Source organism: Danio rerio, chromosome 21 (genome assembly GCF_049306965.1).
Source record: "Danio rerio strain Tuebingen ecotype United States chromosome 21, GRCz12tu, whole genome shotgun sequence".
NCBI lineage: Eukaryota > Metazoa > Chordata > Actinopteri > Cypriniformes > Danionidae > Danio > Danio rerio.
Window position 1 is genome coordinate 46,920,001 of NC_133196.1, and position 17,424 is coordinate 46,937,424.

Here is a 17,424-nt window from a genome sequence, read left to right on the forward strand (position 1 = left end):
GCCATTTGAGTATTGTGAACTCCTTGTCATGTTCAAGAAACCAGTCTGAGATGATTCACGCTTTATGACATGTGTTATCCTGCTGTAGTAGCCATCAGAAGTAGCCATCAGAAGATGGGTACATTGTGGTTATAAAGAGATGGACATGGTCAGCAACAATACTCAGGTAGGCTGTGGCGTTGACATGATGCTTAATTGATACTAAGGGGCCCAAAAAGTGCCAAGAAAATCTCCCCCACACCATTACACCACCACCACCAGCCTGTACCGTTGATGCAAGGCAGGATGGATCCATGCTTTCATGTTTTTGAAGCCAAATACTGACTCGACCATCTGAATGTTGCAGCAGAAATGGAGACTCATCAGAGCAGGCAACGTTTCTCCAATCTTCTAATGTCCAGTTTTGGTGAGCCTGTGTGAATTGTAGCCTCAGTTTCCTGTTCTTAGCTGACAGGAGCGGCACCCGGTGTGGTCTTCTGCTGCTGTAGCCCATCAGCCTCAAGTATGGACGTGTTGTGTGTTCAGAGATGCTTCTTCTTATTTGAGTTACTGTTGCCTTTCTATCAGCTGGAACCAGTCTGGCCATTCTCCTCTGACCTCTGGCATCAACAAGGCATTTGCGCACACAGAACTGCCGCTCACTGGATATTTCCTCTTTTTCAGATCATTCTCTGTAAACCCTAGAGGTGGTTGTGCGTGAAAATCCCAGTAGATCAGCAGTTTCTGAAATACTCAGACCAGCCCACCAACAGCCATGCTTAAAAGTCACTTAAATCCTCTTTCTTCGCCCTTGTGGTGCTCGCTTTGAACTGCAGCAGATTGGCTGATTACAAATTTGCATTAACGAGCAGTTTGACACGTGTACCTAATAAAGTGGCCAGTGAGTGTATTTTTGCTATGTTTTTCTATGTAACCGGTATCCTTGCGTCTTTTGCATCACATTGCATATGTATGGCAAGCCAAAGGGCTCACAAATTGCCATTTTCACAGGGGTTTAAACCATATTTGCACAATAAAATTTGCTGTTCTGACATAAAAACATTGTTATAAATGTACAAAAATTGTCCATAAGGCTGTTGGCAGCGTTTTAGTGTGCACATTTGGCACAGAACATGTGTTATTAACAATGTTATATTAATTTGAAATTAGTTAAAAACACAAATTTAGAGATTTCTTTGTGACAAAATAATTTACGTTTAATTTACAATCCACTTACATTCACGTTCACTTAATTCCTTCATGTTCTCAAAACAAAAATCAGCTTTGTGCAACCCTGCGGGGTTTTTTTTTTTTTTTTTTTTTTGAGTGTTCCCTATAGTGAACGGTGCACTGAAGCATTTCTTTTCTCCTCCTCCAGCTCCTCCAGCAGCAGCGGCTCCTCCAGCGACTCTTCCTCAGACAGCAGCGACTCCTCCAGCTCCTCATCCTCAGACAGCAGCAGTGACAGTGACGATGACTCTTCATCCTCTTCGTCCTCATCTTCATCGTCTTCATCCTCGTCTTCCTCCTCCAGCTCTGACTCGGACTCCTCCAGCAGCTCTGATCAGGGCCCTCCCAAGAAGAGGAAAAAGAAGAAATGAGGCTCGGCTGGCTCTGAATTGAGGACTTTCATATTGTGAGGAGGCGAGGAGATTATTTATGTTTAGTCACGCCGTTTTGTTTAATGTAAAATATTATAGTCTTTCAGTCACTTTAAGGGGGTAGTTCACCCAAAAAATGAAAACTCTGTCATTTACGCACTTGTTTTTAAAACGGTTTGAGTTTCTATTTTCTGTTAAACACAAAAGAAGATGTTTTGAAGAATGTTGGAAACCGGTAACCATTGACTTCAATAGTATTTGTTCACTCTAAATACTAAAGAAGATATTTTGAAATGTTGGAAACCGGTAACCATTGACTTCAATAGTATTTGTTCACTCTAAATACTAAAGAAGATATTTTGAAGAATGTTGGAAACCGGTAACCATTGACTTCAATAGTATTTGTTCAATCTAAATACTAAAGAAGATATTTTGAAATATGTTGGAAACTGGTAACCATTGACTTCAATAGTATTTGTTCACTCTAAACACAAGAAGATATTTTGAAGAATGTTTAAAACCGGTAACCATTGACTTAAGTAATATTTGTTCACTCTAAATACTAAAGAAGATATTTTGAAGAATGTTTTAAACCGGTAACCATTGACTTAAATAAGATTTGTTCACTCAAGTTCTTAACATATTTGAGTTATTTATTTTATTTTTTTTTTTAAACACAAAAGAATATGTTTTGAAGAATGTTGGAAACCGGTAACCATTGACTTCAGTAATATTTGTTCACTCTAAATACTAAAGAAGATATTTTGAAAACTGTTGGAAACCGGTAACCATTGACTTCAATAGTATTTATTCACTCTAAACACAAAAGAAGATATTTTGAAGAATGTTTTAAACCGGTAACCATTGACTCAAATAATATTTGTTCACTCTAAACACAAAAGAAGATATTTTGAAGAATGTTCGAAATAGGTAACCATTGACTTTAATAGTATTTGTTCACTTTAATTCTAAACCTGTTTGAGTTTTTTTCTTCTGTTAAACACAAAAGAAGATATTTTGAAGAATGTTGAAAGTACCATAGTAATTTCCATTCTGTGGACGTCAATGGTTACAGGTTTTCAATATTCTTTTAAATATATTCTTTTTGTGTTCAACAGAAGAGAGAAACTCATAAAGGTTTATAAGTAAATGGTGAGCAAATTTCATTTTTAGGTGAACTATCCCTTTAAATTTTTTTTTGTTTTTACGTTTCCCTCCTTGCCAGAGTGTAGTGGTCGACTAAATTTAAAATACTGAAATGATTTTCTTTACCAATGTTTGTTTACTTAATTTGCATTTTTTCTCCATAAGTGATTCATGTCTAGTTAGGTTTTGCTTTTTTTAAGGACTGATTTAAGTATGAATGACACGTACATCTTCATTTTTAAGATGGTCTTAAAAAATAAACTGGTTTCTTACAGAAAGAATGTACTCGTGATGTGTTGAAATATCCAGAACTTGTTTGGAAAGTGGAGCATGTCTCATAATAAAGACAAAACATACAATTTTCTACAGTACGGTGTTAAACGTCCAATTATTTTTAGCAAGTTAACCTTGTTTCTTAAAGAGACAGTGCACCCAAACTTGAAAAAATATCCTCTAGTTACACTCGAGTAGTTTTAAACTGTTGTAATTTTTTTTTCTCTTCTGTTGAGCACAAAAGAAGACACTTTGAAGAATGCTGAAATCCGGTAACCATTGACTTCCTTAGCAAATTTGATTGGCAGTTAAAGGGACAGTTCACCCAAAAATGTAAATTTTGTAATCATTTATACAGCCTGTAATTGTTTCAAATCTTTATGCATTTCTTTATTCTGTTAACACAAAAGATGTTTTGAAGAATGTTGGAAACCGGTAACCATTGACTTCTTGGCATATACTATGATTGGCCATTAAAAGAATAGTTCACCCAAAATTTTTTTAATTCTGTTATTTACTCACCCTTTATATTGTTTTAAACCTTTTATGTGTTTATTCTGTTAAAAGTAGATACTTTGAAAAATGCTGAAACTCAGTAAACATTAACTTTCATTGCAAATACTATGATTGGCAGTTAAAGTTATAGTTCACCCCAAAATTTTCATATTGTGATAATTTACTCACCCTTTAATTGTTTCAAATATTTATGTTTTTCTTTATTCTGTTAAACACAAAAAAGATGTTTTGAGGAATGCTAAGAATCGGTAACCATTGACTTCCATAGCAAATACTATCATTGGCAAGTAAAAGGATAGTTCACCAAAGAATGTAAATTCTGTGATCATTTAATCGCACTTTAATTGTTTTAAACCTTTATGCGTTTCTTTATTCTGTTAAACACAAAAGAAGATAGTTTGAAGAATGCAGAAAACTGGTAATTATTAACTTACTAAGCAAACACTATGATTTTAAGGAATGGTTCACTAAGAATGTAAATTCTGATCATTTACTCACCCTTAAACTTTTCCAAGGGTTCTTTATTCTGTTAAGCACAAAAGAAGATACTTTGAAGGATACTGAAAACCGGTAACCATTGACTTCCATTGAAAATACTATGATTGGCAATTAAAGGTAGAATTCACCCATCATCATTTACTTACTCATCATCACATCATTTACTTACCCTTTAACTGTTGTGGTAGAGGTAGACATTAATAAAATACATTTTAATCGGTAATTTAGTAAATAATGTGAATAATACTCGGAATAATTAGTGTTTTTACATTGAGTTTTTGGGTTGTGTAGGGGTAGACGGTAATAAAATACACTATAATACGTAATTTAATACATAATGAGTAATACTCGGTATACTTTTGCATTACTGTGGCGGTTGGAGTAGGGTAGTCGTAAATAAAATACTATTTAATTTGTAATTTAAGAAATGACGTAAGCAATTCTCGTTATAATTACATTTTACATTACTGTTGGGGTGGACGTTAATAAAATACAATAAATGGGAAATTATTTAAATAATATAAATAACTGTTAACTTCCGACCGCAGCTGCATCCAGAAACGAACCCTAGGTAGGCGACTCAGAAGTGTTCCAGACACAGCCATTTCCGCGAGGACGCGCTCGTCACGTGACCAGGTTAGTTTACCAAGCCGAAAATCAGCCAGCCAGATGATACGCGATGATCTCCTAAAAAAATGACCTGCCGCAAGAATCTGCCCGACACAATGACCACGAGCAGGCGACCCTCGGCGGTATGGCTCACATAAACGAGCGTGATTTTGCTTTTTGTTTGGTTACTTGTTGGTTGACGGCGGCGGCTGACACATTTATTGGGGCGCAGAGCAGATCACGCAGACAAAGGGAAAAGGCTTTCATAGCGAGAATGCTTCGGGCCTAAAAAGAAGCCAAGAGGTAAGTGGGCCATACACCGGCCTGTTACATAACTGAAAGAAACGAGCCATGCAAACGCAGATACAATAACATTCAATCATTTATTCATGAGGGAAATTGTAACAAGTTGTTAGCGAAGGAGAGCTGTGTTGCTTGCTATACGTCCGTCTGTGAGTGTGTGTGTGTGTTGAAGTGTTTAGCTAACATGCGAGCTGTCTGAAATCACACACAGACATGCCATCGTGTTATAAGCAACACTCTCATTATTAGTCTCCCATTAAGATCGAAATTTGTTGTGGCTAACGTTAGCTTATTGAATCATATACGTTACACATTCCGTTATGTATTTGGGATGTAACGTTAACGTTACATGTATTAACGTTAATTGATGTCATTAACGTTTATCACTTGCGTTATTAATGTTTTTGTTCAATTAATCTGCGTTCATATTCGTTTAACGTTTAAATAACTTGCACTCGTCATCAGATGCTAATGGGAGAAGCAGGTAAACACACACCTTATTGACTGGTTCAAGTGAAGCTGCTTGTTTTTATTGGAGGGTGAGAATCAAAAGTTCACACAGATCTTGTTTTATTTATTTATTTGATTTTCTATTGGGATGTTTTTGTTAGAAAACGGACGTCACGGCGTAGAAATGTTTCACCTTCCGTTGAATAATCTTTGCGTCATCAGGATGAAGTGTAAACATTACAGTCTAGGGTTTAACGCTAAGGATATTTTCTACTGGCCTGATTGGACCAGTGGTTCAGATTTTTATTTGCCCTGTCAAAATTTTCACTGACCCCACCAATTAAAACAAAAAAAATAATTTTTAACCACGTTTTAAATAATGTGTCAAAAATATTGCATAAGAATCTAAAATTTAAATGTTTAACATTTTAAAAAATATTTAGCAGTAAAATAAAGCAGTATGGAAAATGTGCAGGTATTTTATTGCAAAACAAATGGTTGCTGACGTCCAATTATTTTTAGCAAGGTAACCTTGTTTCTTAAAGAGACAGTACACCCAAACTTGAAAAAAAATCCTCTAGTTACACACACTTGAGTGGTTCTGAACTATTGTGATTATATTTTTTTATCTTCTTTTGTTGAGCACAAAAGAAGACACTTTGAAGAATGCTGAAATTCGGTAACCATTGACTTCCTTAGGAAATACTATGATTGGCAGGGATAGTTCACCCAAAAATCAATTCTTTGATTATTTACTTGCACTTTAATTGTTTCAAATCTTAAGTGTTTCTTTATTCTGTTGAACACAAAAGAAGATATTTTGAACAATGTTTGAAACCGGTAACCATTGACTTCCATTGCAAATATTATGATTGGCAATTAAAGGTAGTTCACCCAAAAATGTAAATTCTGTGATCATTACTCACCCTTTAACTGTTTCAAATCTTTATTCTGTTAAGCACAAAACAAGATAATTTGAAGAATGCTAAAAAATTAGTAACCATTGACTTCCATAGCAAATACTATCATTGGCAATTAAAAGGATAGTTCACCAAAGAATGTAAATTTTGTGATAATTTACTCACCCTTTAATTTTTTCAATCCTTTGTGTGTTTCTTTATTCTATTAAACGCAAAAGAAGATACTTTGAAGAATGCCGAAAATCGGTAACCATTGACTTTCATGGAAAATACTATGATTGGCAATTAAAGGTAGGGTTCCCCCAAGAATGTAAATTCTGTGATCATTTACTCACCCTTTAACTGTTTCAAATCTTTGTGTTTATTCTGTTAAACACAAAGGAAGATACTTTGAAGAATGCTGAAAACTGGTAATCATTGACTTCCAAAAAAATGAAAATTCTGTCATTTGCTCACTCTTGTTTTAAAACCTATTTGTGTTTCTTTCTTCTGTTGAACACTGAAGAAAATATTTTGAAGAATGTTGGAATCCTGTAATCTGATTTTCCTACACTGGAAGTCAATGGTTACAGGGTTTCATCATTCTTCAAAATATCTTCTTTTGTGTTTAATGTTTATTAGCTGCTTTATTATTGTTATTTATTGAGTAAAACTGCGTTCAAATTCTCTTAGCGTTTAAATAATTTGCACTCGTCATCAGATGTTAATGAGAGAAGCAGGTAAACACACACCTTATTGACCTCTTCAAGTGAATCTGTTTGTTTTTATTGGAGGGCAGGAGTCAAAAGTTCACACAGATCTTGTTATATTTATTCATTTGATTTTTCTATTGTGACGTTAGTTGTTTAAAAAAAAAAAAAACGTTGAATTATCTGTGCGTCATCAGAAGTGTAAACACGACTGTCAAAACAATATTGAACATCAATTCGCTTCAGATTTGTAAAATTTAGCAAGTAAACGAGCCAAGAAATTGATATATTTGTAAGACTAGTACTTAGTCAATAGATTTTCAGCTTTTCCCAAAGCATCATCTTTTAATTTGCTCAGTATTATTTATTTCGAGTTGCAGTGTATAGTACAATGATATAGTTTCAGTATATAGAACATATCAGGGCTAGTTTAGAGAAAGCATGGTGAAACGTTGGGTTAGAAGAATCGTTTTTCTCCTTGGTAGTGGCTACTAGGTGTGTAAGTTTAAAGTACATGAGATATGTGGATGTTATCTTAAGAGTGCAAACCAGACTTCTTGTCACTATACAATATTTGCAGATACCTCAGCAGATTTACACTTTAATATTAGCTAGAGTACATTCAGTTGAGAAATTTAAGATATTATGTGGCTAACTTACAAATGCAACAAAAAATAAACTCATTTAATTGGTCTCTTGAAGAATGGGGTGTTTTCCTATTTGGGACGTTCACAACAACGTAAATGTACTTCAGTATGGCCCTATTGTGTAAAAATCACTTTTATAAGGGGTTTAAACGCAATTGTGTGGCAGCAGTGTGTGAATATAACCAGCCTCTAATCGTATAAATGAATTAATTCTATGTTTAAAATCACGCTTGATTTGTTGTAGAAAAAAAAAAAAAAAGAGTCTGCAGAAACTCTTTGATTGACATTCTCCCTTTGAACGTGTCATCAGAGGGGGAAAGCCCCGCCCACTACTGACCATCTCTCCTTTATTAGTATAAACAGCCCTGAGTGACAAGCAGCTGTCTGCCATTAGTTTTGTATCTGCCACTATGCTAACACAATGGCATCTGTAGCTCCGCCCTCTTTTGAAAAAGAGCACGTTCTCATTTGAATTTAAAGCAACAGCCACCAAAACAGCACAACTTGGATCAAAGCCTGATGGGGTCAGTTTCAGAGAGTTATAAAACATTATCTGTGTGATCTTTTGAGTTGAAAGTACACACACTCTCTAAGGACATCAGAGACTTATTTTACATCTTGTAAGATGAGGCATAATAGGTCCCCTTTAAATAATTAATAGTTAATTCAGTAATACATAAAATAAAGTCTGCAAGCTCTTATTAGGAAACAAGAGCTTTTCTTTTTTATTTGAAAGAAAAAATACTTATTTAATATAAATATATAAATAAATATATATATATATATATATATATATATATATATATATATATATATATATATATATATATATATATATATATATATTTATTTATTTATTTATTATTATTTTTTTTTAATATAAAATAAAACTACAAATCTGTTGAATAAAAAGACTAAAGAGCTTTTGTTGATTCCTTGCTTTCTTGCTTCTGAGGCATTGACAAAATTAACATATTTTCCATGTATTAAGCTGGTACTGCCAATGTTTACAAGTGACATGGATTTTTGGTCTCATTTTTTTTGTTGCAAGTTAGTTTTACAAAAGTTAGAAGAATTTTAATCTTCGTTGTTGCGTCATAATCCGACACTCATGCAGTCGCTATTGTAGGTAAACAAAAATGCGTGCTTTAGCAGAACTACACAGACAGCCCCCCACCCCCCTCAAAAAAAGTTCTCCTGTGCATACTAATTAAAAACAATTCACAATTATTAGGTTAGATTATTCATCCCTCTCGCACATAATCACTGAAAAACAAAGAAACATACTGAAATTACTTTTGTAGCTTGTTTAAACTACTTGTTTAGAATTAGTTGAATCAACTCAATACTTTTTTGGGACAACTTCATTGTTTTGTTCAATCCACTTAAATTTGTAAAAACATTCAAGTTAACTAAATAGATTTGTGTTGGGACTGCATGAAGTGATTGTAGGAAATGCAGCATTTTTCACAGTGTAAAGGTCTTTGCACACTGAAGTCCGCAATTTTTGTATGCGTTTTTTTCTTCCGTATTCATATGCGAGAATTTTGTCACGTAAACAAACCTTGCGCGCAGAGTTCGATGCGTATGAATGAATCCATTACGAAAAAACACAAAACAGTTCAAGCAGTGATGCTTTGTTCTCCTCTTTTTTTCCGAAGAAAGAAAAAGGAATAGACTGCAAATTGTGTTCATCCAATACTAAAAGGAAAATTCAGCTCATTTTCAAAAAAAAAACTGCGCTGGATTATCTCCAAATGCAAAGTTTATTTCAGGAAATCAGTGGATTTTTGATACGTTGCTTGTGATAATTTACACATTCAACTGTACCTAGTGTGAGTACACCCTTACTTCAATCACCCTCAGGACATAAAAAACGTAGGTGGCATTTGTTGTTGTTGTTTTTTGTTCAGTTGAACATTAAAGAAGATTTTGCGCTGATTCATATACTGCCTGTCAATGGTTACCCGTTTTTGAGATTAAAAGTAAACGCGTACAAACCGGTCTAAATAAGTCCCTGTGGCTTGTGATGACACACTGAGGTCTTAAAAAGCAAAATGATCAGTCTATGTAGGAAACAGAACATCATTTACAATATTATCGACTTTAATCCACAACGCTCACTACACTCAAAACCTGTTTGACCAGGTTGTGGATTAAAGCTGATAATATTGTAAATAATGTTCTGTTTTCTACACAGACTGATCTTTTTGCTTCCTAAGACCTCGGTGTATCATCAGGAGCCGAAGGGATTGATTTAGACTCATTTGTACGTGTTTATTTTTTAATTTAAAAAAAGGGTAACCATTGACTTGCATTATATGAATCGCCAAAATTCAGCTTAGATCTTAGTTAATGCTCTACTGAAGATTAGGGATGTCACGATACTGTAATTCGGTATCAATCGATATAAATTTTAAAAGCTGTCCCACTAACATTTGAGCGCAATCTTAAACAGCGCTGATTTGCCATTGTGTTCATGTGAACTCAACAGAAATGTCTGTGATTGGCCGAGAAAGTCAAGAGGTCACCGAACTCACCGCTCATCTTTTAAAACCACCCCTTCCTTTAATCTTGTTTGTGTCTCATTGCGGTTTTCACCCAAAACTTAAAGCTCAGTCATCATTTACTCAACCTTCATTTGTTCCAAACTGGTTTGACTGACTGAAAAGTAGATATTCTGAAGAATGTTGGTAACCTGTAACCATTGACTTCCATAGTATTAGGGGTGCACCTATACAGAGTTTTTTTTATATAGATAACTCTATAGATCTACATCCCTACTGGTTTTTCTTACTATGGAAGTCAATGGTTACAGATTTTATCACATGTATCAAATTATCTTCTTATGTGTTCAACTGAAGAAACGATTATAATCACATATGAGAGAGTAAATTGTCAACTAAATTTGTATTTTTGTGTGAACTATCCCTTTAAATGGTCTAAAGTTAGCACATGTTTATACAAACCGGGATTTAGACGGAAGTTTCTTGTATTAATGCCATCCAAACATGAGTCGCAGCATGGCTTGGATTCAGCGCATAATTGCCCAGCTAATTCGTGCGTAGCTCCAGGCTCCTGGCAGAGATGTAAATCTTGCGTTGGGACAGACCTTGTGCTGCTTATGTAACCGAACACGCGCACGTTTCACAGAGTCTCTGACCGGCGGGAGGCCTGTGCACATGAAGACACTGTTCCTAAGCAAGAGGCCGTGATGTTCACTGCTGATAAGGGCCTGACGCAAGATCATTACAGTTTTGCACTTCTGTTATTTGATGGATGTTTCAGTTTAGCTTCAGTCCTTTTCATTGGTGATTTTGTTAGTTTTAGTTTCATTTCTATTTTTGTAAACACATTTCTGTTTATTTAGTTTGTGATTCTAGTTTTGTCAGAGTTAGCAGAACCCGTTCAGTGTCGACCAAAGCAAAGTTTAGTGTTTGCACAGCTTATTTTTGATAACTAAAAGTAACTAAAAGTAACTAAAAGTAACTAAAAGTAACTTTTGATAACTAAAACTGTTAACATATGCGCGCATTGTCATTGTCTTTTCATCACGCAGCGCGCGCACTTGAACCGCGAGTAAGAGAGGAAATATGAAGACCTAATCTTTAAAATAATGATTTCTGTTAAAAATGTAAAAAGGTTTTGTAATATAATTATAACAGCGGGGCATTAAATGAATGCATATTTTCCGTGTTCCGTGATTTGACGAAGTCTGCTATTTTTATTTGATGGAAGAAAAAAAACATATGATTGGAAAAAAAACAGCCTATGCCCTTTCTTAAAAAGGATTCAGTCAGTGTTTCTGTTTTGTTCTCTAAATGAATTGTTTAAGGGTGCTTTCACACCTGTGAATCGATTCAGTTGTTCCGAAACAGAGATTACAATTGTTACATTGTTGCTCTTTGCTCTTGGAGCGGTTCGCTTTCACACTGCAAAGTTTCTAATCGGACCAAAATAGCTAATACGAGTCACGTGCGAGTAAACTCTCCTCACATTGGTCAGAGTGTCAGGGTTTATTTTGCAGCGTCCCGCTCAGCTGTCAGGAGAGGTGGTGGTTTGTTGGTGATAGACAGGGTGCGCGCGCGTGACGTGTCTGAGGAGAGATGCGGTGGGGAGGGGTGAGAAGGGTGCACGACGATGCCTATTTGAGGACCGGGAGGGAGACGCGAGATTACCGGGAGATCATCACTCGTTTGCGGGCATCCTGAGACTCGCAAAACTTCCCGCCATACTCATAATTCTCTCTTCATATAGCCGTAAGCCTATTACATATCCATAACACACTGTGATATAACCGCACTTGGATCGGATCGCTTTCTCACTGTAATCGAACCGCTCCAGGGTTAGTTTCAATCGAGCCGAGACCACCTCATTCAAGCAATCTCGGAGCGATTACTTTGGCACGGAACAGAGCGCGATTCCCCTGTTCACATATGCCAAACGAACCGCGCTAACTGGGCAAACGAGACACATTCCGAAACAAAAGTGTAGGTGTGAAAGCACCCAAAGTGAAAATAATTTAGAGCAGGCCTATTTATTTTATTCGTTTTCTTAATTTTATTCTGGTTTTCTATGCCGTTGGAAACACTGCAGGTGCGTGAAGATGCTCTGTTGTTATGTTCTGTTATTAATATGCGAGCATGTTAAAATAAATCAGTTTTTTTAAATGCAATATTTAATATGTCAGACATAGACCCATCAATTGGTTTAAAAAAAATAAATAATTGAATTGTAATCTGACCAGTTAACCGCTAATAACCGATTAACGAGCCGCGGTTGTCACTTAGCAAAATTAACCGAAATGAGCATCCCTAATTACCAACATGAACTAATTATGAACAATAAGTTGTATAGCATTTATTAATCATAGTTCAGCATTTACTAATGCATTATTAATATCCAAATTCATGCTTGTTAACATTAATGCACCATGGGCCCATTTCAGAAAGGAGGTTAAGTGAAAAGAGTATTTTAACCCTGAATTGAGAGAAACTCTGGGTTTTCTGTTTCAGAATGGCAGGTTTATCAAAATGGAGAAATCAGGGTAAGTCAAGCCTGTTTCTGAAAGAGAGGTCACTTTAACTAAGAGTCAGTTACCGTGGTAACTTACTCTGTGAATCTAACCTGGTCAGGAGCAGGTTTTGTTCTCTAAACTCTGAGTTTTCTGTCGGTCTCCTATTTCTTTAAAGAATTATTCTCACCTTAGCCTTACTATCCACCAACCTATTTTAATGCTCATTTTGGAGATATGCATAAAAACGATTGATGGAAACGTCATGATGCGCATAACTTTTGAAAATACGCATAATAAAACACGCGCAAAACTGAGTAGGATAAACTTTTACTCGATAAGAAAAGATGCGCATAAAATGCGATGAAAACACTGAACAAATTCCAATACGTGCATTAAAAAAAAGGTTTGTTATTAGAAATGATGATGATGAAAATGTGTGTGAATGGACAAACCAGCTGGCTGAGCACACTGTAAAACATCTTAAATGGTGTTTTGGTCATTTTAAAACTCCTTAACCGTTTAAGTAATAATGTACTGTATATTATTAATTACCTCCAGAGTGTCAAGACTGTGTGTTCTCCGCGTCTCATGGCTTCAAACACCTCCACGTGTTCATTGTGCGTCAATATTGTCTTAAGGCGCAAGTACAATTATTAAATAATTGTACATCTGAATTGTAATTCAGAACACAAGCTTTTGGTTCATATAGAAAAGCTCTGTATGTTTTTGGATGTATTGATCATGCGCTCGACTGATTCGTGTTTTTCTGTAAAGATCTACAGGTGTTTCTCCAAAATGAAGATCAGATTTTCCACCACAAAATCAGTGCTTATTAATTCCAAAAAAAGATCATTTATTTTAGCAAATTATCAATTTAATTGAGTTTTTTTAGTGTCTGTTTTTTTTTATTCCTGAATTTTCAAATCTAAGAAAAATTTATGAAAGTATGATTTGACCAATACATTTAGTCTTTGTTTTTGTTTACTAAAATAACCTTGGTGTGTGTGTGTGTGTGTGTGTGTGTGTGTGTGTGTGTGTGTGTGTGTGTGTGTGTGTGTGTGTGTGTGTGTGTGTGTGTGTGTGTGTGTGTGTGTGTGTGTGTGTGTGTGTGTGTGTGTGTGTGTGTGTGTGTGTGTGTGTGTGTGTGAATAATGGCGTGGATCTCCTCTACTCTGCAGGGCTTCCTGTTTGACTTGTGGTTTGATTTGACCATTTCCTCTGTCTGTGTTTACGACTAGAAAGAATGTTGCTGACACTTTGTGATGTTTTGTCAGTGTGCTTTTATTTTATAGACGCTCCTGCAGTTTTGTAGTGAGGGATCTTGCTTTAGATTTTGAGGAGAACTTTAGCTGTTGTTTTGCGTCTTCAACGGGTCAGTTTTCATTCATAATCCCTAGAGCTAAGAGCCTGTTTTTTGAAATGCAATTTTTTTTTTTTTTCTGCATTGGGACTTTTAATTTGCAATAAATCCGCTTTGTTGATTCTGACGAACTGTTATGCCATTATTAAGATCTGGATCTTTAAAATCAATGATCTTCACAAGCTATGTTTTCATCAAATTATGCGCAAAACTGGAATGTCGCTTTAAAGACGTGCGAATAAAGCAACGTTTCCATCCAGCGAGTCAAAGAAAACAAAATCGCCACTTCCTGATTATCTGGCGCCAAATATCAAAAGTGAGAACGGAATTTGCTGTGGTAGGAGAAGCTGCGTCAATCTTTATTTAATAAATTACTTGCGCTTCAAAAGACTTTTCCGACACACAATGAGTGCATAATGGCGTTTAAAGGCGTGAGACATGGAGCGCAGACGGTTTTAACAATTCTGGAGATTATTTCTAATATAATAACGCAAATACTGAAACGGTTAAAGGGTTTTAGAATGACCAAAACAACATTTCAGATGTTTTACAATGTGCTCAGCCTGCTGGTTACAAATACGAAATGCATTACGTTTCAAATTACTAAAAAAAAAATCTACTAGAGGGCGCTGTCTACTTTACAAATATGAACTGTATTGCTTGTGGTACGTTTTTTTTTTTGTACGTTTCAAATTGCAAAAGAAAAAAATATATACTAGAGGGCGCTGTTAACTTTTTTTTACAAATGTAAAATACGTTGCTTGGGGTACAATTTGTTGTACATTTCTGATGACAAATCCACTAGAGGGTGCTGTCTGCCTTTTACTAATCTGAAATGCGTTACTTGGGGTTCGTGTTGTATGTTTCTGATGACATATCCACTAGAGGGCGCTGCCTGCTTTTTCAAATCTGAAATGCTTTACTTCTGGTATGTGTTGTACATTTCTGATGACAAATCCACTAGAGGGCGCTGCCTACTTTTTTTACAAATATGAAATGCATTGCTTGGGTTACGTTTTGTTGTACATTTTAAATGACAAAAATCTACTAGAGGGCGCTGTTTACTTTTTAAACAAAATGTAAAATACGTTGCTTGGGGTATAATTTGTTGTACATTTCTAATGACAATTCCACTAGAGGGCGCTGTCTATTTTTTTAAATATCTGAAATACATTGCTTGGGGTACGTTATGTTGTTCAATTCAGAGCACAAATCCACTAGAGGGTGCTGTCTGCCTTTTACAAATCTGAAATGCGTTAGTTAGGGTATGTTTTGTTCTATTTTTCAGATAGCAAATCCACTAGAGGGCGCTGTCTATTCTTTATAAATCTGAAATGCATTACATGGGGTTCGTTTTGTTGCACATTTCAGATGAGAAATCCACTAAAGGGGGCTGTCTATTTATTTTTTATTTATTATATTTTTTTACAAATATAAAATGCGTTATTTGGGATGCGTTTTTGTTGTACGTTTTAGATGCGCATATTTTTTTCTTGTCGTACAGGTCAGCTAGCAAACTGCTGAGCTAAACACAACTAATCTTGTTTTTAAATGCAAACTTAAGAGTAAATCCACCTCAGCCACGTAGTTTCACCTTGATTTTACATTGCTTTTGTGTTAGCGTGGTTCAGTAGACTAATCCGAACACTCTGCAGCACAAACGCAACACTGCACAATGGGAGCTACTGAGCAACCTGACCAACAAGGCAAAAACAGCTATTGACTTCCACAGTGTTTTGTGTTCCTTCTGTAGATGTCAATGGCTGCTTTTTACAACATTCTTCAAAATATCTTCAACAGAAGAAAGAAGTTCATGAACGTTTAGAACTGCTTGAGTGTGACTGTTTTCATTTTGGGGTGAACTATCCCTTTTTTTAATTCTTATATTACATGGTACTGGACATCAAACATCATAGTAGATACTGACATTTGAATATATTTCATATATTTTTAACGTAGTGTCCACCGATTTTCAGGTCTCCCACACATTTGTTTTGATTGCATGTGCTTTAAAAATTGCACACTTTGCAGATTTCCCAAATAATCACTACACACACGCACTCTGACAAACAACTGTAAATAACAAGAGAAAAGAAAATCACCGGGTGCAGCAGGCTTAAGTTTGGGTGAGTGTTTGTCACACACCCTGAACACACAATCCAGAGAGAAACCCACATGTAAAGTAAAGAAATGCCTTGCCTTCTGTTTACTTTAAGGGACAAGTTTACATATAGATTAAAATTTATAATTAAATAAGTCATGGATCCATTTATGATTATGCCATCTTATTTTCTTTTCTTAGAAATTACTTTATTTGATGATTATATCATACAGTTGAAGTCGGAATTAATGACCCTCCTTGTTTATTTTTGTTGCTCAATTTCTGTTTAATGGAAAGAGGATTTTTGTTTCAACACAATTATAAACATAGTAGTTTTAATTAATTTCTTTTATCTTTGCCATGATGACGTGATAATATTTGACTTGGTATTTTTTAAAGTTACTAGTATTCAGCTTAAAGTGACATTTAAAGGCTTAACTAGGTTAGTTAGGCAAGTCATTGTATAATGATGGTTTGTTCTGTAGACAATATAAAAAATATTGCTTAAAGGGGCTAATCATTTTGTCCTTTTAAAATGGTTTTTAAAAACTAAAAAAGGGCTTTTATTTTAGCTGAAATGAAACCAATAAGACTTTCTCCAGAAGAAAAAATATTCTTGGAAACACTGAAAGTTTGGTTGCTCTGTTGAAGATCATTTGGGAAATATTTGAAACGAATAATCATTTCGACTGTATATCAAGAAAAATACCTGTGCTGCTTGACGATACATTGTGACGTGTAACGATCTGTTTGTGCAAGAAACTGAACATTATTTACAACATCATAGCCTCTAAATAACCCGGAGGGACGTCCAGTTCAAAAACAGGTCACTCTTTTGATGTGGTTGGTTTAGAGAACTGGATTAACTGGATCTCCAAATTGGACTGAAGTGTCTAAATTGGTTTAAGACTCAGGGCAGAACAAATCTACACATTTCTACTGATTTTTCTGGCTTAAAATGAGCAGATATGGTGGGGGAGATATAATCTTATAATTGCGGGTTTGCAGAGTCATTTAGTGCACCTGAGTGTGCGAGGCATGCAGCAAACAGACAATCACACGACACATGAGGGAGAGTCGTTTTTAAGATTTCTGAGAGTCAGCAATTCACTTCTCTGTGGAAGATGTAGAGATTGTTTTCAGAAATATCATAAATTTAAATGCATTGGAATTTGCATGCTATGGCAGAAATAAATACTGCAGAAAGCAACTTAAAATATTATAATATCAATGCAAACAGATTTTGATAAAATCACAAACTTCTCAAGAAAGTCATTTTAAAAGCTTTACTAAAAGGTATTTATGAATATTTAAG

General features: G+C 35.3%; 2 protein-coding genes across 14 annotated transcripts in view; both read left to right on the forward strand.

Annotated features, from left to right (window-relative positions):
* zcchc10 (zinc finger, CCHC domain containing 10) overlaps positions 1-3,094 on the forward strand; it is a 5,405-nt gene extending 2,311 nt beyond the window's left edge. Inside the window, exon 4 of the mRNA NM_001089339.2 lies at positions 1,358-3,094. Within this exon, the coding sequence (NP_001082808.2) occupies positions 1,358-1,580 (223 nt within the window). The 3' untranslated portion in view covers positions 1,581-3,094. The remainder of the gene's footprint in view (positions 1-1,357) is intronic.
* A 1,558-nt stretch (positions 3,095-4,652) lies between these two features.
* The window catches only part of aff4 (AF4/FMR2 family, member 4), a 70,428-nt gene continuing 57,656 nt past the window's right edge, over positions 4,653-17,424 (forward strand). For 11 of the 13 annotated variants that reach the window (XM_073935516.1, XM_073935518.1, XM_073935519.1 and 8 more), the window contains exon 1: positions 4,653-4,925. The gene's annotated coding sequence lies outside the window, so the exon portion shown is untranslated. Of the gene's footprint in view, positions 4,926-12,646; positions 12,679-17,424 lie in introns of all 13 variants that reach the window. The other 2 variants (XM_073935515.1, XM_073935517.1) reach the window with 1 other exon arrangement.